The 27,531-nt window shown below is 39.6% G+C and overlaps 1 protein-coding gene across 3 annotated transcripts; it reads right to left on the reverse strand.

Annotated features, from left to right (window-relative positions):
- Positions 1 to 1,484: 1,484 nt before the first annotated feature.
- Positions 1,485 to 27,531, reverse strand: PANK3 (pantothenate kinase 3). 3 transcript variants are annotated; one of them, XM_074838221.1, is made up of 7 exons: positions 27,105 to 27,531; positions 17,270 to 17,622; positions 15,190 to 15,443; positions 14,363 to 14,539; positions 12,670 to 12,793; positions 9,390 to 9,515; positions 1,485 to 8,008 (listed from the first exon to the last, which is right to left on the reverse strand). In XM_074838221.1, exons 1-7 carry the CDS (start codon positions 27,130 to 27,132, stop codon positions 7,958 to 7,960), a joined length of 1,113 nt encoding a protein of 370 aa, XP_074694322.1. In that variant the 5' UTR covers positions 27,133 to 27,531; the 3' UTR covers positions 1,485 to 7,957. The 3 variants fall into 3 exon arrangements, with proteins under 3 accessions (XP_074694322.1, XP_074694325.1, XP_074694324.1); XM_074838224.1 differs by lacking the exons at positions 17,270 to 17,622; positions 27,105 to 27,531 and having other exon boundaries at positions 14,363 to 14,534; positions 15,190 to 15,301; XM_074838223.1 differs by lacking the exons at positions 1,485 to 8,008; positions 9,390 to 9,515; positions 12,670 to 12,793 and adding an exon at positions 12,823 to 13,179.

The raw sequence follows: 27,531 nt of genomic DNA on the forward strand, positions 1-27,531 counted from the left end.
CTTAAGCACTCTCAGTGCACACATCTCCTTTCTGCATGGCATAGCTTTATGCCCTTCCCAAGAAAAGCACCTTTAGGAACTGAAGAGCTTTGTTCTGTCCTCGGAAGAGAAATTTTTACCTACAGAAAGTTGATATTGCTTTTTCCGTAACTGCTTATGGCCCTGCCGTAACAGAGCTACTCTCATCATCGTCCCTCCTGTACCCAGCTGCCAGGGCCCATGTGTGGGAAACAGGACATCGTGGTCAGCCACGCCGGTACCTCCCACATGCTGTGCACAAGGTGACTGCTACCACTTTTTTGTGCTGTAGCCTGAAATGGCAGATATTGAATATACTTATTGAACACTCGTTGATGGACAGAAATGCCTTTAGAGCAGGGGAGGTTCACTCTGGGACAAAAGGAAAACTTGTTTTTAACCTATAGTTCTAAAAAGAGGGAAGTTACAAGGATTATTAAACTAGAGGTTTGTATTTCTGGGTCCAATAAAAATTCAAATACAGCTGGCTGAAAAGTCTTACAGTAAGAGGAAGTCACTTGTTTCATACAAACTTTTTTTTTTTAATCAGATCCACAGATAAGATAGAACTACATGAAGCTCACAGCTTACCCCATCCCCTGAGCTTGCACACAAGCTGCACCAGGAAGCAGTTAAGGACCCCAGCTAAAATGAAAACCAGCTCCCACAAAAGGCTATTAAGAAAGAATATTTCTGCATTTAAAAAATGGCAAACCAAACAAATGAACACCCCATAAACTTGTAAAGAAACTTGTATGTCTTACAAGCTCATCTCCCCTAGGCAAAACACATCACTGTGGTGCAGAGCTCCTCTTTGCCAGACGCAATGGAGGTACAACACAGAATGGAATTTTCAGGGTTTCACTTTTGGCAGTTTAAGGCAAATATTTGTCGTTAGGATGGCTAAAACATTTGTACAGTGAACCCTGAAGAAGAGTCTTCAACACAGCAAGCTTGTCACAAGATACATCACCAGCATGCTGTTGTGGTGCAGACTTCATTCCTGACAACTTCTTGTCTGTTGGGCATCCTGTCAGAACAACTTCCAAAACATAAGCAAAGAATAATTCCAACAGAGGAGTAATTGTGGTTTGTATATAATGTGCAGTTTATACATCAAGTATTTTATTCAACAATAAAGTATCAAGAATCAGCATGTGCTCTCAAGCTAATCTGGATGGCGAAAGCTCATGGTAGCTTCACGGCATGTTTTCTGCTTCAAGACTCCAAACCTGACATCCTTTAGGACATCAGATGTTTTTAAAAACAGGACCTGAATCTAAGAACTGTGCACTATAGGCTTTTATTAAAGGAGAGGAAGAAAACAGCATGAAAACCATACCAGTCATGTCTCCTTAGTATGAAATGTTACACAACAACCAGTATCAAGTAGCACGGCAATTTATGATGCTAAAAGAAAAAACCACACCCAACCTTCCCCCAAACCCACAAACGTAGGCAAACAATGAACAATCTCAAATTATTTATTAGGAAAAGACAAAGTACTGTTTCAACATTCATACAGAACAAATGGTAATAAAACCAGGAAAATAAACTGTAAAAAGTAGGCCCATCACAGAGGAGTTGGGTTATGACAAAGTAAATGAAATCCAAACTTCCTTCATGCAAACAAGCAGTAAAGAGTTATTTACAGTTTTGATGGGATGAATTACAGCATTGGCCATATTTGCGCCCCAATCAAATTACTCAGTGACATATTAAAGGGATCTAATCTGTACATTCAATAATGAGAATCTATAAAAAGAAAAATAATTTAAACAATTTACAAGAGCTGTATTACAGATGGCGTAAAGGTATCATTTACAAGAGCTGTATTAACAGGTGACACAAAGGTATTAATCAGTAATTTAGGAATAAAAATTTGTAGCACATATTTTTACATCACATCTTCAGTGCCTGAACAGTAAACAAGAAAGTGGAGACATGAGTGCAATGTAATAGAATAAGGCAACTTAACCAAATGGCTCTTCAGAGAACTTCCATCCTACAAGGGTTTACAGTTTATAAATTTGCCTGTCCGTTTTGCTAACTAAAACAAACATTTGAAGACATCAACTGGTGATCAGAAGGCCTGCATATGATGAGACAGTAGATGGAAAATTAAATACTCATTTGTTAAAATACCAAAACTCAGGAATGTAAAAAAGTGCTGATTATCAAAAGTCCTCTATATCCTATCTCTATAACATCAACACACTAATTTTCATGTTCTAGATGTTGTAATTTAAAATGTCTCAAAATACTAATTCACTAGTCTTTAAATTATTTTGTAATGCATGATCTGAAACTAATACACCTCCTTCCAAAGCTTGTATTTACAATGTTCTTAAATTGATGCTAGAAGAATTGTGAAATGCTAGCAATTTATAGCAAATATTAGCAACTGACACACCATATTCCAGTTATAGGCAAGACTAATTAACACATTTAGCTTTTACAATTATTTTAAATGGGTGTTTTTTGCATTTTCAGCAACTTCCCCAAATGCTTACAGTAACGGCTGATTTTCTTGAAGTTTTAGCAGAGAACAAAAGCCAATCGTGTTCTACTTGATACTATTTGTTTAAACAACTACAATGACAAGATGAAGGGTAACACTGAAATCCAGCAATGAAAAGTCATCTGTATCATAATGCACAACGGGAATGTTATGGGCCTTACGGAAAGCAGCACAGGAAGCCAAACCTGCAATGACTTGCCACATTAACAAACACGGTCCACATACTCTAAAACAAAAAAAAAAAAAAAAAAGAAAAAAGGGAAACTTGAAATAAGGCCAAAAAATATTTGCAAATGATACAATTTAAGTCTGTCAAAAGGACCAGGCCATAAATATTTTATTTACAATTTCTATTTAGAATCTTTATTTTCAACAAGTGATTTAGCACCAGCAGGAATATGCAAAGTAGCATTACTGTGTTCCCCAGGCAGAAGACCTTGAGGCCAGATCTTGCTCATTAGTTTAAAACAGTCCCCATTTAAGAGAATCATCTACTTGAGTAACTAAAGCAAGCAGGATTCAGCACTCAGTTACGCAAACCTAGACTGCTCAAACATATTCCATTAGCAATTAATAATTACAAATATATTACAGCATCTTTTGAGATGTTTTCAGAAAGTGTATTTTTAAGAATACTTAATATGCTTTACATGTGTGAAGTAAACAAAACTAACAAAACAGGCTTCTTTGCAGACTTTTTTTAAACTTAGAATTAGCAATTTTATCACAGATGACAGAATACTGGTGATGTACTTTGAAATATATCAGTAAAACTTGAAAGAATGTAAGCAGGGAATTATCCCTCTATACTGTGATGAAGCATTTTTTATCTCCCATGGCCATGTCTGAGGACTTAATTCACCCATCTTATCCATGACTGTTAAGGCTGCCCCCTCTCACTGTGTGTTAATGGGAAATGGAAGAATTAATACAACCCAAATAGTAACTGTATGTGTCAAGTGTGTTCCAAGCTCTGCACTGTGACCTACAGGTCTTCTAATCTGACCCACAGATTTTTGTTCACTTTTTAACCTAAGCAACAGTCTATTACATATTACATGGTTTTTAAGCCTACATTATAGGAAAAAAAAAAAAAAGGATGTAGAAAGCCCTGTTGCTAGGAAAGCACTGACAAGGGAAAGAACTAGTCTCATTATGTGTGCAAACGGACTCAGGATAAAAAGCTGACCACAGCTAACTCAACAGAATCCCAGTGACCTTCGTCTCTGTTCTGAACTCAGCTAAACTGTTTCCTCAGGATTATAGCCATCTAGCATCCAGAACGTGAATAGTGAAAGTCATATTTAAAAATAGGTTGAATGCACATTTAGGCATTAATGTAAGTTAATGAATGAATGCATAAGACACCATCTAGTCTTTAAGAAGCACAGATTTGCTCTAGATAAAAGACACTTCAGTTAGTTCCAAATGTTAAAATCCCACTGTTACTCTGAAACATTTAGAAACAAAGAGTTATTACAGCTTCTCTGGAAGTAGATATTTCCTGAAGACCTATACTGGATAGAGACAAAGAGTTAGTATTACAGCCCTTAAAGGCAATATAATCGCCTTGCATGTATACTACCAACAACTCAAATGCAAGTAGGAATCTCACAGTACTACTGAAGGAATATTTAATCCATTATAAGAAGCCAGAATGGAACTTCTGTTCTTAATATACAGGCTGAGAGTAAGTGGGACAGCATGGTCTCATATTCTTTCCACGCCGTAACTCTCAAATTATGAATGGAGGTGTTGGTAGAATCACACAGGTGCTTGCCTGCAGAACCCTACAAGATCTTCAAAAGGCAGGTCAGACATCTGAACACCCTCTGAAAATCTCAACCAAACTATAAGACAAGGAAAGTATATCAGTGCTGCTTCTCTCTGAACTGTTAAATTTATTGAGGCTTTACTAAAAAAGAATGAAAAGGTGTTTATACATTAACCTCTGCTAGCTTCAGTAAAGAACACCGAGGATGTGTTCACTCCAGCTTGCTAAATATTCAAAATGTATTGTAGAAGAAGTACCCTTCTTATTCAAATTGCAGTTGCCCTAAAAATAGAACTAGAAAGGTGAAAGTGGTTAAGTTTAATAGCCATACCATCTTGGAATAGCTTCATCTAAAGATTAACTTCTTTGCCCAGAAATAATCTGTACTTATCTGACTAAAAACCTGCATGATTTTTAGAGAGATACTGATACAATAAAACTGTGCGTAATTCTTAAAAAGACCAAGCTGGAGGAATGGAGACCAAGAAACACAAAAGCATTACCCCAAGATAAATAAGGGCTACAGGGATAGGAAGCCAGATACCTGATGATGTTTTCCTGGCATCTCTAGCTACACTGGATTGAAGGGATCATCTCCATGGCCAATAAAATTATCTGCCATTTCTCTGGTAAGCAACACTGGTTAGGAAACCTCATGGATACAGGCCCAGTACCAGCAAAATTGGCATTATATGAAAAAATTAAAAGGCACTCACATGGCCAATTGAGCTGAAAACAATTACACATTCAAAACGAGCTCTACACTTTACTTTAGAAGAAAAAATATCACACAACTTTCTTCTAGAGAAGTGGTTCCACTTGAGAAGACAACAGTAGCCCTGAGAAAACACCAAATTTTCTCTACTGTAGTACAACACATTGAATCAATTCACTCTAAAGCTGCTTCAGCTAGTCAGCTTTGAGAAAAACAAATGGCAAGGGTGAAAGTAAAAACAGAGGATCACAAAAAAGCAAGTTACTTCAGTGATTTGCATAAAAGAAACAAGCCTTTTCAACCCATTTAGAAGAGAATTTAGATGAAAAGACTTTTAAGGCTTATCTTGCAACTATTTGTGATGTCTAGCATTTCTACTGGTGGTAGAGTCAGTCTTTGGAGACTCTAGTAACAAGTTCTAAGTTGAGAGAAAATGAGATGAAACCCAAGATGTGGCTTAAATACAGAACCCCTGGGCTTTACAGCACAGCTTGAAAACTTCTCTGGTTGCTCTGGTAATGAAGTAACAACTGTGCTGATCAAACTAGCAAAAGGAAGCCAATATTTTTAGAAGCTCAAGGGAAGTAAAAGAGAGGTAGGGCATACTTTTTGATTCTCACAGTAGTTTCTATACAGTACAGCTATTCAAGAATTACTCCATTAATTTACTCTGTAACTCTGTACAATTTACTTTAAAAATGTATCTTAGGTCCTCTCAACTTCAAATGGTTTAAATTAACCATGGTCATTAGGTAATCATCTCCTGCGTGTGCTTCTGGTTAAATACACAACTTTTAACTACTGCTTCAAGAGCACCTCTCTCTCAGTATCACAAAATGAGAAGCGAAGTAGCAATAAATATGGTCTAAAGGAATTGTTTCTAACCAAGCTGTAGTAGTATGTGTCTTAAAGTACTTAGTTTGCAAGAAAAATACGCGGCTGGTTTGCAAAATTTTCAGGAGGCTGTCAAAACACTCAGAAAATTAAGTTTTTAGAAAGTTTTATAACCAAATAAAGGTTACTTTCTATAGTCAATTGTAACTTAAAAGGAACAGTATACAGCATTTATAAAGACATTCTATAAAAATCATATTCACTTATTTTCTGAAGTGCTCTGATTTAGCATTAGATCAGTTGAACTGTGAGTGTAATTTTTGTTTGTTTTTTTATTTCTAAAATTAAATATCAAAGCAAGCACAATGGAAACGTAGTATGAGTACCAGGAAAAGCAACAATAAATGGAACTGCATTTGCGATTGGCATTGGGCTTAATGAATTGGCTACTTACTCTAAGTTACTGTATGCTTAAAGTACCACAGAAAGTTTTTTTAAAAAACATATGATGTTAGTATGGGGCTTTGAATTTTAAGAAAAGAGAAGACTGAAAATAGCACATAGGGGTTTCTAACACACTAGGTGGATGTGTCAGTGAATACAACACAGCCATGCTGTGGAATACTCGAGCAATCAGCTTTAAAAATACCTTAAAACCCAAGATATGAATGTGTTCTAATCTAGTTGCTCCTCATGCACTTATAGGAAATAGTTAACATTAAAATGGTATCATAAAATTGGGTAGCTCTTTAGTCTGCAAAGAGTCATATAGCTGTATAATACTCTTACAAGTTTAAGATCTCGTGCCCTGGCTTCAGGACTAAACTTATTACAGTAATCACAACTGTAAATTTTAAAAGTATACAGAAAAACCCAAAGATCGGTTCCAGAGTATGGATTTTATCCCAAGGCCACAATTTGATAAATGTTTCCATATTGCAAGTGCACGAAATATTGGTCCGTTTGGTGCTGCAATACAAACTCTGAGGCTATCCTCAACTTTCAAAAACAAACTTCCAAATCCAAAAGCAAGCTAACAACTTTTCATTTTCAACACCTAATTAGATTCTGATCAAGTCTTATAAAATTAAGGAGAAATCACATTTTCAGATTAGTAGGATGGAGCAGAAGTTTTCCAAACTTCCACAGAAATGAGCCAAAGCATCAGAATTATGATATTTATGATATCCCACATTTAGCCTATTTTATAAGGATTTTGTCAATTCTCTCAAGCTTTGTGGTACCTTTACAAATAATGATGTATGACATCAGAATTTATAAGACACACCAAAAAAACCCAGAAGGCATTTTGGAAGTCACGTCCTCAAAAAAACCAAACCAACCCCAACCCCCAAAACATGCCTTCATTTTCCAAATCCAACCAAGGACAGAGGGGATCTTCCCAAAATACCAGCTGCATCTTCAAATAAATAAAAGAGGGCAAGCGAATATCTTCACAAAACCTTCAAAGCATCAACTGCTCAATCTGCTGCTTTGGCTGATTTTTTGTGTTTCTATTCTTCCCACTGAAAATTAAAGCATTAATATTCTTTCTATTACATATGAAAATAAAACAATTACTATCCTTACTGTGGGACGCAGTTGTCTACAGTTTCCTCACCTTGTAGATAGTACCTTACTGTTTTTCAAGTTGTTTTCTGTAAGTACACATAGGAAACTGTGCTCACAATACAGTATAATTAATTAAAATAATTCTTCATTGATCAATTGTACACAAAACTGATGGGCCTAAAGCCTCAGGAGTAAACTTGCAATATTTTCACGCTGAGCACTCAAAGGTTTGGCATTCCTTCTTTTGGAAGTTTGTTTTCAGAGGGTGTATTGCATATTAGAAGTTCCAGACTGGATACATGTACCAAAGAACATAAACAATATCCCCTAACAGTTTAGTTTTCAATGCCCAACAGAGTGAAAACCCCTTCTTTATAATGGCAATATTCAGTAGCTAATCACTTCTTAAAAACAGTTACAGAAAATCTGCTATTTTCTTCTCCCCTCCCCAGATTTAGTTCCCATTGCCATAAACAAGTGTCATTCAGGTGGAAAGTAGTTCAGTGTAGTGACATCTGGTATCTCAACTGAAATTTGGCAGCCCAAGAAGAGCACCAACAGCTCCAAAGTATCCCTGTTCAAAACAAACAAAAAATATTTCAGGTTCAAGTAGGGTATCGAATTCTGCACTGATCACATTTCAAAGACAACAAAGCATCTGGTGGACCAATGCTACAGAGAGAACACCGTACACTTTTAATACATAATCTTTCATAATAATTTTTTAAAGCTTTGTGAAACAAACATTTTATCCTTCTTATCTAGCTTAACTTTAAGAAATTTCACCCCAAGCCTCCCCATACACTGCAGGACTTCTAAGACATGTATCCGTGACTCCTAAAGCACAGAAATCAGGTTTGCTTTGTTTTTCCTAGAGGAGCTGCATATTTTGGTTGCCAAAGGATCTTCAACATCCATAGCAACACTGTTCCTAAGGAACAAGTCAAAAATCCTTTAACTGCACCTCACATTTTAAAAAAAAAAGTACGTCCAAGCCTCAACACCATTTTTTGGACTGTATACTTACCTGCATACAAAGAACCACCTTCTTCTGTTGGATTACTTTTCCCCTCTGGGGAAGCGAGATGTTCCCCCTCCCTATAACTATGAAATATGGAAGTGTTTGGAACCTACACTTGATAAATGCAAGAATTTAAAATTTATCCAAGAAAAATGTGAAGGGGGTAGAACTAACAAGGAACCATTCTGCTATTACTGCAGACACTAGCACCGAGACAGACTACTGTCAGTCTCTGGATAAGCAACAAAGGGAATAAGTTATGAGAATCAATTGAAGGAGAACAGAGTAATGCTGTAATATTTGCAGACCAACAAACTGAGGACAAAGATTGCCAGCCCACTGCCAAGAAGCTGCAAGTCTCCCTGCTGTTGCACCTGTAATTAATACTGGTTGCCTATATTTTAACCAAAACGGGTCAACTCTCAGCATTACATACTGATCTAAATTGGACAAGCAGGTTAGTCTCAGAGCATAAAATCACTACAACAACTTTAAGGTGTCTCTGTGGTGGTGTGAAAGCAATGCTTAAAAGCAGTCTCGATTTTGAGGATGTTGCTCAAGCTCAGTTGAGAACAATGTAAGTATTTCAAAGGCCCATGCTTTAGATCTCTCTGGAATCTTTTGAAATACAATACTTACTGTTGTTTCCACCCAAAACCAAGGAAAGACTGTTGAACCTTAGTGCAGAGCTTAACATTTTCTTGTCCTCTCCAAAGATCTATAGTGTGATCTGAGATACCCCAAAGTGACAAGTACTTCCCTGGCAGAGTGAGCTGCCCCCAGAGAACCAATACAGTATGACCAACCTCTTTTTATTTTCAATGTTTACTGAGTACTTGGCATCTCAGGATATCACACATATGAGAGCTACTCAATACACGTGTTTCTGATTTATGGTAAAACAGTACATACAGATAAATGAACCACAGCATACCTCATGTTCTAGGAACAAGGCCTTCAGCTGGCCTTTTGACCAGTAATCCAGTGCATATGCCAGAAGCTTCATTGACAAAGTATTCACACGTAAAAAATTGCCAACAAACACAACTCTGTTTATTTTCTAAAAAGAGAAAACAGCAAAGGATTAAGTCTTTTCATTGTTTAACACAGTTTTGAAAAATGAAGCTATGAAAGGACAGACTGTCTCGAGCAAGAAAAAAAAACCCAAAACCCAAAAATGAACAACCTACAATTATAACATGGTTCTAAAATTTAAAACACAGCATATTTGGGGGAAAGGAAAAACTGTGCAACCCTCAAGAATTAAAGGACTTAATTTACAGAGAAATAGCATTTGTGTTTCAAATTAAGTAACCATTTTCAGTAATTAGGCTGAAGAAACAGCCCGGCTAAAAGTAAGACAAAAATGAAAAATAGTTGTACTTGGTAGAGAAGACTCAATGCCTTCATAGCCCTGTACAATGCTGCTTGATCCATATGCAACAAGGCAGCACTGTAAAGAAGCCGAAGACAGTAAGACATAACAGATGTTCCCTTCATCTTCAGGCTTCAATATACCTCAGCATAACATTAAACTAAGACTTAAATACTGGAAGTGAGTTGTGAATTTTGATCAAGTCAAATGTAAAAAAGTGAAAATCATTTAATCTTCCCCACTCACTGAAATAAATCCAACATTACATGGAAGCAACATTGAACACAGGCTTAATGATATAAGAGTAAGAACGAAAGAAAATTTAGTTGTGTTAGTGCTTAAAAAAGCGCTTAATTATGTTAGATGAATACTTGTATCCAAGTTGTTACAAAAACTAGTATAACAATTCAACCTGTAGTCAAATGACTAACATGTAACTGTTTTTCACCATCTTGATTAGTTCACAGTGAAGACACTGTTAAGGCATCCAAACATAATTCTCTCTAGCAGGAAGCTGAAATAATTAAATTCATTTTATCTTTATACATCAGTTCAAGACATTAGTTCATGTATTCCTATTAACTATTTCTTATGATTTGGAGTTCTGTGACATAGTTGGAATTAGACCAAACCAACTTTGAATAAAGCTAATCTGTGCAGTTTACAAGTTCTGATTTGTACTCATTTACGCCACTCTTAAATATCAATTGCATACATTTGCCTCAGATTCAGACTATTAGTACGTACTTTCAACTTCACCCTCACTATAACTCTTTTGTTATCAAGCTCTCCCATAAAGCAAAAAAGCCAAAATTAACTTAATACCCACAAAATTAACTTTCTTCTCCAAGACAGACATGAGAGAAAGAGAGAAGGAAATTGAGGGAGAGCTTGCAGTATTAAAAAAAACAAAAAAAAATACTAGTTTGGCTCCTAAGAAAAAGGAGGGTTACTGCAGCTAACAAGGTTGATATTTCTGAGACTATCACATCCATAGATTTTAACCAGAGCTCTAAATATAACTATATATAACTATATAGAGCTCTAAATATAACCCTTAGTCTTCCCTAAGAAGCCTCACTTTATCCAAAGTTTGTTAATAATGAATGAGGAAAACCCTGGTGCTCTGACACCCGTATCTGCTAGGCCTAAATTCAGTATCGTTCCACAGGTTCTTGACTGTCCACGCTAATCATATTGAAACTGAACACGTACTGGTTCTGTGTAGGAGAGCTCTGAGAAATAGAAGATGGCAGGAAACTGTCTCTGTATCAACAAGTAAGACGACAGGTGTCAAAACAATTTGAAGTCTCAAGAGTTGGTAAAAATTAAAAATGTTTAACTAGAAGCAAGGCTTTCTATGAGCTTTAATCAGAGAATAATTTCAGCTTGAAGAAACTGCTGGAGGCCATAAGGTCCTATGCACAGCTCAAAGCAGGTCTTTCAGCAACTTAAATGCTGAAGTTGCTCAAGTCACATGTTTTGAAACTCTCTAAGGACACAGAGTCCACAGTCCCTCTCTGAGTCCGTATTTCAGGGCTTAACCACTCTCATTGTATGTTTTCACCCTTAATACCAATCAGAATTCCCTTTGCTAGAAGTTGCATCCATTGCTTCCCATCCTTCTGCTCTGCACAGCTGTACTGGGCAGTGTCTTCCCTGTCACCCTCCCTAGACAGTGACAGCCATTCCACGCTTCAGCTTCCTCTTCAGGTTTAACCCGGATCCCTCCATGTCTGCTCCTACGTTAGGTGCTCCAGGGCAGGGCCCTGTCTGGGTAACCTGTCTGTTACACCCCTTCTAGTTTGTCGGTGCTTCTCTCTGGGTGATGGTGGTGGTTGGGGAGACGGGGAAAGAGGTGACACCCAGAGTATCACCTTCTCTGACCTGCTGGCTATGTCCTTGCTAATGCATCTCAGTACAAAGTCTGCCTTCCCCACTGCACATGTACCCTGCTGATTTGTGTTCAGCTCAACTTGTCTGCCTGCACCTTCCTCTCTTCTGCAATGCTACTCCCTAGCTAGTCTGTATCCCACCTTTTGCTTTTGCTGTGAGGATGCTATCCGGGAAGATCAAGGAGCTATTCTGGACTTCTTATGACATTGGGACAACCTCCCACAAGATCTTGCTTCCTAAATACCCCCCAAAACCAGAATCCTGTTCTAGTCAAGTCCATTGAGAGTCTCCATTCTGCTACCTGCCTTCTTCACTTTCCTCAGGATCTACTATTTCAAGGCTGTCGCTAAAATCCCTGACGAGTTCTTCACTCATGAACAGCAGGTCCAGCACAATGCTTGCCTAGTCAGCCTGCCTAGCACTTGTGTCAGAAAATTGTCCCCAGCACACTGAGAAGTATGGATTCCTTGTGATCTGCCATGCTATCCTTTCAGTAGAGGTCAGGATAGTCTCCCATGAGAACCAGGACTTACAGGTCCTCTTGTATCCCATGCCACATGTGCTTGTGTACAAAGACTTAAATTGGGCCCACAGTCATCCTGTTTTCGCAATGGGACTTCAGGTCCTTTTGTCACAACATCCTGTGCTCCCCTGCTCCCTCGTTTATCTGCAGGCTTTGGGCTCCATTCCCTAAAAAAGCTAGTTTGAAGCCCTCCTCATCAGGTTACCCTCCCCATTGTCAAAGATATCCTTGTCCCACCTGTCCAAAGACAGTCAAAATATTCTGAACCAATTCCTAGTTCTTTAATACTACATGAATTTCTTTGTTTCATTTGAGAATGTACTAAAAGGTTTAAAAATGATACATCACTTTAGCAGTCATTTAATCTGAAGCCAAGTAACGGACCTAGAGACAGATCATTTCCTTGTCAGAAGTTTTTACCTCATTTACTGCACACATCCGGGCAATAGACCCAATGTTATTGGTGATGGTGACCAATATGGCTCTTGCAAGATCTTCTTTACTAACAGACTCTCTCTTCTCTTTGTAGATCATATTCCCAAAACTAGAACAGGAAAAATTTCCATTAAGTACAAAGTGATTCATTTGAAGTAATTTCAGAATGCAATTTTTATGCTATAACAGAACTTAAATCTCATGTTTGTTCTTAAGGAGCTCCCTTTTTAAGTCTGTATTAAATACAGCAATTTGACAACTGACACTACAATGTGTATATTTATTCCTTCACACAAAATAGTCAATCTTGTTACAATAATGACCTCCAATAAAATATTTTTATTTAGATTGTTGACTTCCATGAAGAAGCATCTACAGCAAAAAGCAGTCTTAGGCAAGACTACTCTGCAAATCTAGTCACTGTAAATTAAGTCAATGCCTGAGTTTGACTGGTGAGTCTTCCAACTCCTCACGCTTGCTTCCTCACTGATGATCCTATTCTCAAAGTAGAAATAAACCAGAGATGAGTCAAATAGTTTCATGATGAAACACAATCCTCTGAAACAGAAAATAAACAGCTGACAGACTGCAATTTAGGTTGTATAAATTAGGAGTTCTAGATTAGAAAGGTATTTCCATTACTACACACAGTAATTTTTTATGAACTATAAAAAAGAAAAAATAAGACAAGAATCCATAGCTCTGCATGATATTTTACCACTAAGGACTCTGTGCCATATCTAAGTCAGTTTGGAGAGCCAGAATCCTGATTATTCTAAAACTCAAACAGTCATTAAATATCCTAAGGGTCTTAAAAAGTAAACGAGAACAAAAAGTACCTATATAGAGAGCAAGTTAAGATGTATTGACTAAAAGTGCACATATTAAAACCTCTCAGGGTATGCTCTCTCAAGAGGCTTGGGCTCAGCTGGCTGGAGAGCAAGAAGAATTAAGTTACCATGAATTAAGACCTCTTACTACTGAATAAGAGCAAAGATTTGAAGAACTCTTATGTACATATTAGTTTCACTCCCAAAGTTTATTCTTCTTACATTTCTTAAGGGTAGAAAAGCTGTAACATCGCCAATAATCTTCCCCCATGAAAATGGAACTTGCAGCTATGACTGTCATTGGCAGTAAAATACATTCATTCTCATGGTGCAAACTGTTTATGTTCAACAGCCTTCGTAAGCAAGAAAAGTAGTAAAAACATTATGCCAGGTGCCTGTACTGACAACCATGTATCAAAAAATGCACTTTCCAAAAAAATTAAGAGATACTAGTATAAGAGCAACAAGAATGCTGTCTTCCACTCACCTTCCCTCTGGACAACTGCCCTACTAAAACATTCTAGGAAGTCAGAAAGTAATTGGCTTTGTTTTTCCTCTGCACTTTGCTCTTGCCACTCCTGTGACCACCTCACATTCTCTCTGACTCACATAAAGCTGTATATGACATACCACGAGGTTTCTTCAATACCTAGCTAGCAGGTACCTGCAGTTGCATGTGGCTTTAAATCTTCAGGAAAACTGAGTATAGGCACTTTTAAGATAAAAATGTAACTTGACTACAACAAAAGTTTGCAAAAAGCAGTTTTCTCTGTATTAATAGCTTAAGTCTTGTTTTTGAAGCCCCCCCCCAACCAGCAAAAGAACCAACAAAAAGATCTCTTGCTTACCTGGATGCTACAGCCCATCCTGGCAAGCCAAATCTTTCATAGTCTCCTCCATAAATATCTCTAACCAGCTTGTCAGCGTGTGTGCTGTCTCCTTTGGATGCCATTTCCAGAGCTTCTTCAAAACTTTCACAGCCCGTCAACAAACTGCATAAACCAAGAAAGGTCCCTCCACCTAGACTAAGAAGAAAGAAAACTAATTGCTTTTAAACAGTAATTCCTCACATCAAAGATTCTTATTTCTGACTAAGAAAATAAACAAATAAACCCCTCCAACTTAGATATCAAGCTGTTTGCTTTCTTGCTCAAGGTTCACTACACAAGTAGTCAATCAATTCAACATTTGTGTAAGTCCCTTACAAGAAGCTAACCATACAGTAAGAGCTAAGAAACAGTTATAAGCTCTCAAAAGGTAAGCTGGAAGACTTAAATCAGAGACAAACTCCCTAAATACCCACATCAAGCCACTGACTCTGACCCTTGATCATTTACTGTAAAACATGAGTGGACTTATTTATTCTTATGAAGCAAGAGAAACACAGGTTGACTGGACACATTATCAAAACTTAAGATAAAACCTGTAAAACTCTCACTATGGAGCACTTGTAGCACTCATTGACTGATAGATAAGATACTAGCTAAACCCCCTCAATAACAGAACTATGGAATGGGCTTCAATAAATGCAACTGTATATTAAAGATAAAATCCTTTTCCATATTACAGAGTGACAGCAGGGATAGGTGGGGGGAGTCATGGGGAGAAACCGCTTCGAAAACAGAAGGCTCACTGTTCCATACAGTAGCAATGCTAACTTAGGCTTTTAAGTTACCTCGTTCCAGTTACTCTTTTATAGTTGTCTTTGGAATGGACTGATAAAATACTGACTCCTGAACCAATGTTAACAACCAGCAATGGGTATGGATCATCCAGGTTAAAAGGCATCTTTTGGCATCTCTCAGGATCTGAGGCATTTTCAAAATAATAGCACTCTGCCTGGCCATTGAAGCTGACAGAGTCTATATACAATAAGCCTTTAACAAGGCAGTCAAGCTCATCCAGTTTGTGCAGCTGGAGGTTTCCAATCTGTGTTAAAAAAGAAAGAAGATGGTGTCAGCACGTTCTAACATTGCTCAAACTTGCTACAAATTTACAAGTATATTTGTACTGCCTAACTTTAAGAAGCTATCTCAGGCGACTAGGAACTTCAATCCCACTATAAACCCAACAAATCATTCAGAAGTACATTCTGAATACATCAATTAGCAAATTACTCTGACTACAAATCTAGATCTCAGACTTAAATCAAGAACAGACAAGCAGTATAAATATCTGCTTTGGTAAGCCCAAAGATAACTTTTGAGATACTCAGACATTAATCCATTGAAAAATTAGCAACATTTTTCATTAATCTAAATGAAAATAGTTCACCAAATACCCTAGAGGCCCCAGTGAGTGTCATCCTGGTGAAACTCACACATCTGCACATCTTTTCAAGGTTTGTGGGTTTCCTCCCTCATCTTAGAAGTCAGTCATTTACAAGATGTCAGCAGATAAAAACCTAAGATAAAAACCTCAATGGCATCGTACTAACTATCCTTGCAACTTTACTGAAACTCCAAGCATAAGAAAACCACAGGTTAGAAATTCTGTGGGACTTCAGGCTTGTTAGAGTTCTTCCTCAGTTTTGGATATGACATTTAAACAGCTGTTCTCTCATAAAGCAGAAAGACAAATCTCACAGGTGCTGTGGATTCCAGGAGGGCTGCAATATCACACCATACTTAATCTAATTTAACTCTAGGCTTTCACAGGGAGAGTGATCATGCTGCCTCCCTTACCGTAGCAGGGAGTTCCAATGGTTAGAAAGCTAATCCAAGAAAAAAAACCCCATAAAGTCTATCTCTGGATCAGGTGAGTTCACACTTAGAAAGCAGCCTGGAGTTAGATTATGAAGTTGCACAATCTGACTGGATTGCACACTGATGACTGACATCAGTACCAGATCACAGCACTGCCACAGTCCCCCTCTTCCTGCCCCAGGCCCTTCAGCTTTTCTTGCCATGGCACAACTGTGAAGCTTCACTGATGAGCAGGTCAGGGAACTGTTCCAACATAAAATATTTCTGTGTGGTTTTAGATAACAAATTAGTTCTGCTGTACGATTGTGACCCTACCCCACGAACAGTCATACCAGCTCAACGCAGGACTGGCACAGGAATGGAAATACAAGCAGGTTTGTGAAACCTAACATTTTGTGCTACTGAAAGTCTTGTCTCTAGGAGTACAAGAGGTCTGCAGCCACTTTAAAACTAGGACATTTACACACAGGGTACTGCGACAAGGTTCTCAGTAACATCTTTGGATAGAAACTGCATCTAAACCAAATGATCAATTTTGATCGTCAAGGGAACAGTCCTCAGGAAACACCTCAGGTAAATTCCAAACCACTCTGAAGTTGAAAAAAGAGTGTCTTTGAGATACATGTTTTGTCACAGGTCTCTAAACAATGCACTGGACTAAATTAATGAGGATAATCCCACCCACAAACATTGAAAACCTATCATCAAAGACTGCTTAGGAAAGAAAATCCAAAGTGACTCAAGCACCTCAGCAGTTTAAGCACATTTCCCATCAGAGAAAACACAGATTACAAAATGGTTAACTTCCACAAAGGTGTCCTGCACTTCACCGTATTAATGGAAGTTTCTACTTAGCTGTCAGCATTAGATCTTCATGTTTATGATGGCAATGTCAGAAAGCATATTTCTAGATTATCAAATATAAGACTGAAAAACAAATGAATAAAAACTTTGAGCATTCCACAGTTTTTCAAAATACTGCTTATTTTAACCCATCATCAGCAATGCTTTTAGCATCAGCTTCAGTCTGAAGAAAGATAGGCTACCTACTGTGCGAAAGTCTTCTTCAAACTTGTAAGCGCCACCGCCGGTGGCACAGAGCACCGTATGTAGTGTTGAAAAGTTTTTATTTCTTCCCATTTGGATAAAAGTAGGCAAATCATGAGTTGGGAATCGAATAAAGTGCAAGTTTCCTCTTCGAGCAAAAATCGTTAAGTCTTTCAGCTCAAGGTGGACATCTCGAATGCCAGTGGATCCATAGGCTACATTGGAAGTCAGATATTTGCGGATGCTCTTCAAGCTTTCAACTTCCTCCTGCTCCTCCTCTGCAGTGATATCAATAGGTTCAAAATATGCAAGTTTCACCAGAGTTCCCCCAATGTCCATGCCAAACCACGGAAAAGCTGTGAAGATACAAGAATTGATCAATTAGCTTTGTTAAAGAGCAAACGCAATACATGTAACTTCAGACTAACCTAACACTATACTTTTCAACAAGAGAGACGTGACCAAAAATCCTCACAGGGACAAAGAGCTAGTACTCATTTCCATTACATAATTTTAAATACCCCTCTGGCCACAGCTAAAATGGAAAAATGAACAACTCTATTTACACATTTCAGTGCCGTCATGTGTGCTCAGAAAGCCCAACTAAAAACTCCCCAAACCATACCATATCTATCATACCAACTCATAAACAAAATTCAACCACTTTTTTTTTTTTTTTTTAAGAACAGAGGATTAAAATAACCTCCACTCCTAAAACAATAGTTTTGGCATAGTTTAGCAGAAAGACTGAACGCACACTCGTGAGAAAGCAGGTTACACATTACAGCTGGCAACCACGGCAGGACAGATATTCCTCCTCTAACAGTTACCTTTTGCTCACATGTTTGATTTTGAGAGGGAAGTATTAATTTATTTGCATGTATTTTAGAAATTGACACAGTTAAGAAGTCCAATTTATACAGCTTAAGAGAGCTGTTCATGTATCCCTTGAAGTTACAAAGGGCTAATAAAAAATACAATTAAGAAGTACATGCAAGATAGAAAATTAATATTACTGATATATTAGGAAATGTTACTGATAAATTAATCCAAGCTGGGGAATGAGTGGATTGGGAACAGCCCTACAGAGGAAGGCTTGGGGGTAATAGCAGATGGAAAACTGACTATGAGCCAGCAACGTGTGCTCGCAGCCCAGAAAGCCAACTGTGGCTGCATCAAGGTTGCATGCAAGGCTGCATCAAGAGTGGCCAGCAGGGCGAGGGAGGGGATTCTCCCGCTCTGCTCCGCTCTTGTGAGACTCCCCCTGCAGTGCTGTGTCCAGCTCTGGGGGCACCAACAGCAAAGGACACGGACCTGCTGAGCAGTGCCAGAGGAGGCCATGAAGATGGCTCAGGGGGCTGGAGCACCTCCCCTGTGAGGACAGGCTGAGAGAGTTGGGGGTGTTCAGCCTGGAGAAGAGAAGGCTCCAGGGAGACCTTAGAGCGGCCTCCCAGGGCTTAAGGGGGGGCTACAGGAAAGGGGGGAGGGACTCTTGATCAGGGAGTGTGGGGAACAGGATGAGGGGTAACAGTTTTAAACTGAAAGAGGGTAGATTTAGATTAGATAGAAGGAAGAAATTCTCTCCTGTGAGGGTGGCAAGACACTGAAACAGGTTGCCCAGAGAAGCTGTGGCTGCCCCCTCCCTGGAAGTGTTCAAGGCCGGGTTGGAACTAGATGATCTTTAAGGTCCCTTCCAACCCAAACCATCCTAGGTTTTTATGATCATGAGTAAGATGTAGTTATGTTGGACTTACATTATCAATGGGATCTATCCTTGAAAAGAGTGACCTACCAAAATATTTTAATGTATTTAGTCAAGGCTGGCTGTGTGCCAGTTCATTTATAACATGAGTGCAAAAGTTAAAAAGAAAAGAAACTCAAAAGTTGCCTCAACTTTCAAGAATGGATGTCCATAGAATGTTGTCAGATATTAACAAAAAAGATTGAGTCAGTAACCTTACTTATCTTGAAAAACAAAATTTAAATACAAGGATAAATTCTGTGAGTAAAATCTACCTCCAAGTGGGAATAAAGAAGTTCTATAAATCTGAGATCTAAGTATAAGATTAAGCATAAAGTCACATATGAATTGACTTTACAACTGCATACCTGACTTCTTTGCACTGTGACTCTGGACATAAGAAAATTTGTCATCTTAGTGTCTTGACCACAGTTAACTGATGATTTATTAAGTGATCTCACTAAGTTTCAGCTTCTTGTTGTAAACAATGTCACGAGACCAAACCCAAAGAAGGGAAGTTGATTCACCCAGCAGACCAGAAAGTGTCTGTAGGAATCAATCCAACTCATTCAGAATTTAACTAGGACACAGCAAGCCAAGTACTACCTAAAATACTTGGGATTCTTCCTGCTCAGTGGGCCTACTGAATAACTAGGATCTAGTCTTCCACAAAAAGAAAGAGGGGTAAACAGCTGAAAGTTCAAGTGATGAGCTTAAAAAAGATTTGGTGCAAGTCATGCCTGTTTGTCAGAAGATCCACCGCATCCCATGCTAAATAATCCAATAGACTTTTGCAAATATAGCATTAGTCACACCTCTAAAAATCTTAAGGTTTATGAATCCTGTATACCTAGTAAAAAACAAGAACAGTTGAACTGTAAGGAAGTTTATTCTGTAATTCAAATGAGAACATATTTTAAGTTGACAAATAGGATCATGCTGTACAGTATCAGTTTTCTGGGTTAACCAAGTGATCTTAACAGCAATTTAAGAATTTTTGAGACTGAAGAAATAGGTTGGCTTTCGCCTCTGACAAACTCCAAGAAGTTTCACATTTTTCTATTGAAAATTTGTCAACATTTGGCTGGTAAGTACATTGCTCGAGTTTCACTTGCAAGGTGGAGGAGTTCTGAAAAGAACTGGGCCCACGTACTGTTAACTTACTCCTTATACCAGCAACCCAGAAGAAGATATTACACGAGGATTCTTGTGTATGTAAGCCAGTTAATTGATTTATATAGAGGTCTAGCCAGGAAAATTAAAGCCATTTTATTTTCCAAACACAGGAGAGGATACACATACATATATATATGGCAAGCACACAATCAGTTGAACTGTAGCTGCAATTTTGGGACTGCCAGGATACAAGATTTATCCATGCTTGAGCTACCTTTAAGTATTAGAAATACACTGATTCTACAGAGTTAGAATGTAATTGTACATGGACACAACATGGAAACCTTGTGAACTCTCCTATTGCTGCAGCCTTCAAATTAGTTTGCTTTGGGTGGATCTCGGCTCAGGATTGTGGAAGCAGGAGGAATGGAGAAAAGAGGAACCCGTGTGAAAACACCAGTTCCTCTTCCAATTACCAAAAAAGTAATTTCATTTGCAGGATTAAAATAAGGCCACAGAGAGATTCAGGATGAAGGACTACTCAGAAAATATATTATGGAGAGCATGCTTGAGTTTCCTACAAGACTTGCCCTCCAGAGGGCAGCCAGGCTAATCGTGGCAATGGCTGAAGATGACACCTCTACTTTATCATGCTGTACATACAAGGGACCTGTGCATTACTTTACACCACACACGTAAGCACTCTCCTTAAGGTGATGTTGCTACTCTTTGAGGCATGTTTGAAGCACAAGAGTTTTCACTCTACATACGGTATCTGCAGCATACATACCAGCATCTGTAGCTGGTATAGACTCTCAAATCCAGGAAAAATTTAATTCTGAGGCAGTGTTGTATTTGAAAGCTGTCTTGGAACAAGACAAAAATAGCATGGCACATACGCTGGGCTGAGAATATATAAATGATTCTATAAAAAGTATTTTTATTTTCTTATCTGTGGGTCATGCTTGAGTGAGAGATTTAGGAGCAGAATGACAGCAGTGCAATCTTTTGAAAAAAAATATCCCCAGACATCAGCTTGATCCTTATGGCAGTCATAGTTAAAGAAACATGTCTGGATGAGACCAATACCAATTGCACAACCTCCAATCCAAGCTTATAGCTCTGCAGATACCAGGTTTGGGGACTTGCACAACTGTAACCATCATTCCACAGCTTCAATTCATAAGGAGAGTCAATGGACCTGCATTAAAACTGGGCTTTTTCTGCAGCTCTATGGGGATTTGTTCATTAAAAGATTTCTCTCTGCTCTGCCACTTCATAACTGTTCTTATTCCTAGGAAGACTCTACAAAAAGTGATGCACAGCTCAGAATTAGTCCTTGGTGAGAATTTAACTGCCATTCACAGAACAAATCCAGTGCCCTGTCTTTTCAAAGTTCCGCTCCTCTCTGCAGAGGTCAGCTGCAGTTTGAAAAAAGAAAAGCAGGAACCAAGCCTTTTACTCAGCAAGCCCGATTGCCTTGGATAGACTACATAAAACTGCTTCAGAAACATGCATTCTGCTTTTAGGAAGTCAACCCAGGCTCTGCTTAAGAATACATAAAATATGTATTTTTACTATCTGAGAAGAGACACATATGCAAAGTAGAACACAAACTGGGAAGTCAAACCCCATATGGTTTAATGTGATACTTCACACCAAATTGAACTGTCTCAAACAGGACAGCAAGAGTATCAGAATATCCAACCTCCTTAACTCCAAATGCGGATTTTCTTTCACTCCCCAGCTCTGCCAGGAGCCACTACGATCCCTACGTAGACACAGCAACCAGGAACCTTTGCTATAAAGCAACAGATTGTTCCATATATGTTGTGAAGATAGCTTTGAGAGACAACCTGCTCAGAGTGAAAAAAAAAAAAACCCCAACGTTTAAGAGGATTCCCTAGAACTGCTTCCTGCAATGTACAAAAGCACTTCCCACATGGGAAGAGTGCTATCACAAGGTGCTATGGTCAAGTAACAATGCAGCAGTTCTGACTAGTAAGAAAACCCATGCTGATGGCTGTTGGTTGTCTTTTAATTATTCGTTAGAGCTACACAGGGAGGTCTCATTCGCTTGTGTTTGCACTTCTCTAGTTCTTGGCATACATAGTTTCTGGCAGCAATCTTAAGGTTACTTATATCTTATCATGTAAGGTCTTTATATGCTAAAAGGAAATAATTACAGTAAAAAGTCTTTCTCATGCCAATACAAAGGTTGGAGTGTCTTCTTCTTCTATGGGTTCTGCTTCAGCAGAGCAAAGGACCTTTGCAGTTCTTCACCCAGACCACATACTAGTATTTTGACTTTGTACACCCATTTTGGATCCAAAGCTGCAGGAGGAACACACTCAAAGACTTAACTACTTCACCCTTTTTCAGTCAAGCATAAGATTCTTCAGTTTAAAAGCTAAATACAAATAGAGTGTTAAAGACTGAGAAACAGATTACTGGTAAACTCTTTTCTATAAATGTAATGACACATTTGAAACACAAACACCTTTAAAATACTTCCTTCTCACTGTAAGATAAAATAACAGTCTGGGTCAACTGCATTAAGTTAACAAGAACTAACCTTTGAAGAAGAGTAGCTATCTCCTAATTCAAGCAGGGAGCTTTGCACCATAAAAACCAAATAAATCCACAGCTGTCAGTGACAGAACAAGCTATCAGATAGTCTTCGTAAGAAAGCTTACGTATTATTAAGACATAAGACTGTTGCACTTCTAGAAGTACAAATGTGGCTTGGGGAACAAATGCCAAAGCGTGCTGCAGTTCATGATTCTATACTGGCTTAAAATGCAAGAAAGGAAAATGATCATGAAATCACACGAAACTTAAGTTTACTTCTGTCAGCACTGCAGCAGTTCGTTATGAAAGTATGAACAAGTCTGATGCACAAAATTTATCTTCTAATTCAGCTCAGTACACAGCCTTTGATAACAAAACTAACCTTGATCTCATTCTTATCTGATTACTGACATGACAAACAAGTTAACTATATAAAAGTTATACTGAACTGTTACAGTTAGTATTTATAAACACAGAAGCAGAACGTATCTTGCAGTTTCTCCAAATGCCTTTTCCTCTATGTACATGCATACATTCTTACAATGCTTCCACTATTTCCCTAAAAGATCTGCAAACAGCAGAGTAAAAATTGATGGTAAACTCCAGCACCTAAATCAGGTAGCAGTCTAAGGTAGCCAACATCCAAAGGGAAAAGTTAAGAGCAAACACATCAAAGGTTGTTGAACTGCTAAATCAAGCAGAATTAACCTGATGGCTAAGCAGCAAAGCGCCTTTGCTGTACCTGGTTACACAGATGTGTGCCTACGAGCCTCTACAGAGCAAAACTGCACATCGAGTGTCCTTAGCCCTTGAGACACTGCAGAGTTTCTCTGCTTAACTAGTTTAGCACCAGGTTTTTGGTTCAAGTATCCCAAATCCAGCTCAAAATAGATTTGGGGTGGACAGAATTAACACCCAAATTAAATGGATCTGACATACACTGTCACATCCTCCCATTTCCCTCATGGGAAAACTTCTCCATCAAGCTCTGTAAGCCCACCACACTTTCCCACTCAGCCACCTCTACTCACGCTACAGAAAGGCCACGTTTACCAGTGGGAGGACAGGTGGTAATCGGCAGTTACTGCAACGCTCTTCATTAGGTTTATCACATCTACAAGTGGATACCATGTAAAGCTAATACAAGACAAAATATCACTGCTTTCATCTTCTCCCTCCTTGCCCATTCTGTTAATTTTGTTGACATTTCAGCAGCAATCCCTTTGGGGATAGGTGTTTTTATTATAGTGAGATACAGAATGCAGAGGCATAATCTAACACTTACAGATGCAAACACAGTATAAACTGTGCCTGGCAGTATTAATCCATTCTTAGAAATACATTTTTCAATCGCAGTGAAATGATGGCCTGTAACATCTGCTATGGGCTAATCATCAGCTTCCAAGGACTAAGAAGAAAATGCCAGGATACCACAAGACTAAGCAGCAAGTACTATGAACAGAAAAATCAATTTAAAAGAGATTCTCCAGCAACCTGAATGGATTTTTCATTGATTTCACTACAGAAATCCTGCATGGGATCACCATGTCCACAATGACTTACATGGGCCCATAGAACCACATCAGAGAAAATAAACTTAAGATTTTCATCTTTTCTTTATATTGATATAGCATTTTGCAAATCTCTACTATGTACTTGCATACATTAACATGTCTCAAATCGCCTCAAGGGAAATGCAGGCATTTGTTCTCAAACTGTTTTTAATAAACAATTAAAAGAAACAAACTGTAAGAAGTAACATACACTGCATACTAAATACTAGAAGTCTCTGCCTTTCCTTCAGCAGTCCACTACACTCCAGAGCCAAGATGAAGGACTCCACCCCCCCTGAAAAGCACAGCATGCTGGCACCTTCCTCCTCCCGGGTGTCTCGCCTTCCCCCGCCAATGTGAAGAGCTCTCTCTGGATGAGTGGCTCCTCTTTTCCCTTTAGACAGATCTCACACAGCCGTGATTCTGCAAGACTCTTTGCCCTCACATTTATCATCTTCACCCCCAAATAACCTTTGGAAGTTTCTCTTATAATTGCCAGCCACTCTTCCCCATACGCATTTCCTCAGAAGAGCTATCACGCAACTGGTGGTTGGCAGGGTCCTCTGGAGGTCAGCTAGCCCAACCTCTCAGTCACATTAGCTGGAAAACTGCCAACACTAGATGAGGTCAACTACGGCTTTGTCCAGCCAAGGCTTGAAGACCTCTGAAGTTTTTCAAGAATCCTCCAAGGATGGAAACTCCACAACCCTCTCCAGCTTCCACTGCTACACTAACTACTTAGCACAAGGTTTTCCTAATTTGAATCTGCTATCCTCCTTTAAAATGCCTATCACCTCCCATCACCTGCAGAAGAAATTTAAATGGTCCTTTACTAGCCTCTTTCCAGACAGCCAATCTCAGAAGCCATGTTCCATAAATTCAGCGCATTTCTTACTGTTTTTACAACAACAAAGTAGCAACACCACTAGCCAGGTGAAGATCTGAGAGGGATGACTGCACAAGCATGTCTAAGCAGTGTATCCACATCAGAAATTCTGAACATGCTAAGCGTCCCCATTTCACCCTCACCTCTCTCAGGGCAGACATGGCACTTTGTACAACCATGCTTCCTCTCATGATGCTAAACATCACAGAGAAAAGCACAGGTAGGCTAAAGCAATCTTCTCAATTCCACTTTGCAGGCTCTTAAAACAGACTAATGCCCTCTTGTAAAATAATGATTAACCATTTTTCCCCTGCATCAAATTTGGCTCCAGCATAGATGATTAAATACTCACTTCACCTAAGAAATGTATAGCTGTTCAGCAACTGTACTGAAGTGTCTACAACAGTCTTAGCCAAATAATTTGAAACTAGACAGTCTAAAAGCGGTATTGTGAGCCCAACTCAGCTTTCAGATGAATTTGACCATATGAGCCAAACTGACAGCAGTATTTGGGCACCAAAGCCCCTAAACATCAATGGACTTTTCCATCTTCAGTGCTTTTGCAGATCCGCTCCTCTTCAAACATCCAGCTGCTCTCAGCACGCTTCAGTCAGTGTGACTAACCAGGAGCAGAGATCTGCAGAATGAGTCTAAAGTTCATCACCTATGAAACTAAGTGCTATTATCTTTAAAAAAAGCCAATAGCTTCAAACTATGTTAAAGAGTCAAGATGAAATAAACAATGTAGTTACAAGTAGTTTGACACTATATTCTTCCCCTCCACTGATTATGGTTTCTGATTCCCATCATAAAACCGACATCAAAGTTCAGGTTCAAGAACTGGAAAAATGCAAATTTAGCACATGTAAGCATTTAAAACTTGTTGATAACGTTTGGCATTGTTATCTAAACATGACTTTTAAATCCACCACTACAGAATATAAGTCTCTGAGGCCCAGCATAGACACTCCTGAAATTAGCGGTTTCTGCAGTAGAAGCAGCCATACTCTCACCATTCTAAATCACCAAATCACTGTAACACCTTACAGCCAATTACTGCTTCAGAGTCTTGATACCCTTCCTTAGATATTATACCTGGGGAAAAAAATGCTGTCTGAACTGTACTCTTCATAAACGTGATTACAGTCAATTCAGCAATTTCCACACACTGGCACTAATAAGAGGTGATAGCTAACTGGGTGCTACAAGATACACATCATTTAGGGTTTCCTTAACACACCACAAGAAACAATGTATTTTCACAGCCAAACTCAACTTTTCCCTACAGTCTCTCACCCTGAAAACAGGTCTTTATGATTACAAATTAAAAACAGCCTCACTCAGTGGAGTAATACCTGCATCCCCTTCAGCTAAGGTACCCCTGTGTCAGTTTGACAGTTGTGTTGACTCGCACAGCTGTGTATCTATTACACCGGGAAAACACCGCTTGTATGTGGACTAACTTTACCCAATCCAATTCTCTCTTCCACAAAAAAAGGGCCCGTAGTCTTAGACATTTTGTTTGCATTCACCTGAGTCTGAACCATGTTTGTGCCCTCCAAAACAAATATGGTACTCGAAAACAATAAATATTAAGAAATATTATTACAGCTAGGCTTATTAAAGGGGAGCATTCAGCGCATTTTAATGAAAGACTTGTACCCAAATACTAACAAATAGTCTGAAAAAAAAATATCGAAAGCCGCTTAGCCGTTAAAACCCGGTTAAAAATAGCACCCATGCACCAAAACCTGATTCTATTACTCTGAGTAGAAAGAGAAGCTCTTCCACCGCAAGCCCCGGTCTGTAAGACCGCCTGAACCGACAAGAGTCTCGGGGGCCCCTTCCAGCGCCGCGGGTCAGAGCCCCCCGCCGGACCGGCCCCCACGGCCCGCGCCCCCCACCACGGCGGTCACGACCGCGGCTCCCCCGGCCCGCGCGGCGGCAGGCGTCGCGACCCCACAGCCTTACACGGCTTCTTGGCGTCCTTGATCTTCATGGTGCGGCGGCGGCGGCCCGGTTCGCCTGCCGGCCGGGGCGGGCGGGGCGCGGCGCCGCGCTCGGGGTGGGTCTCCTGCCCCTCGCCTGATGGGGCGGGAAGCGGCGGCGGCGGCTCCTCGGGGCCGGCCCTCGGTCTCCTGATCCGCGGCCGGTGGGCGGCGGGCGCCCGCCTCCTCGGGAGCGGCGCTGGCAGCGCCCACCGCTACGCCCGCGGCCCGGGCAGGAGCTCGTCGAGCGGCGGCGGCATCGGCTTTCGGGCTGGGGCGGGGAGACGGGGCGGGAGACGGCGCGGAGCGGCCCTCACGCCCGGCCCGGCGCGGCGGCTGCGTCCCGCTGCGAGGGGCCGACCATCGGCCCCGGGGCCACCGCGTCGCGCCGCGGAAGGCAAAACCCTTCC

This window comes from Strix aluco, chromosome 13 (assembly GCF_031877795.1).
Source record: "Strix aluco isolate bStrAlu1 chromosome 13, bStrAlu1.hap1, whole genome shotgun sequence".
Classification (NCBI taxonomy): Eukaryota; Metazoa; Chordata; class Aves; order Strigiformes; family Strigidae; genus Strix; species Strix aluco.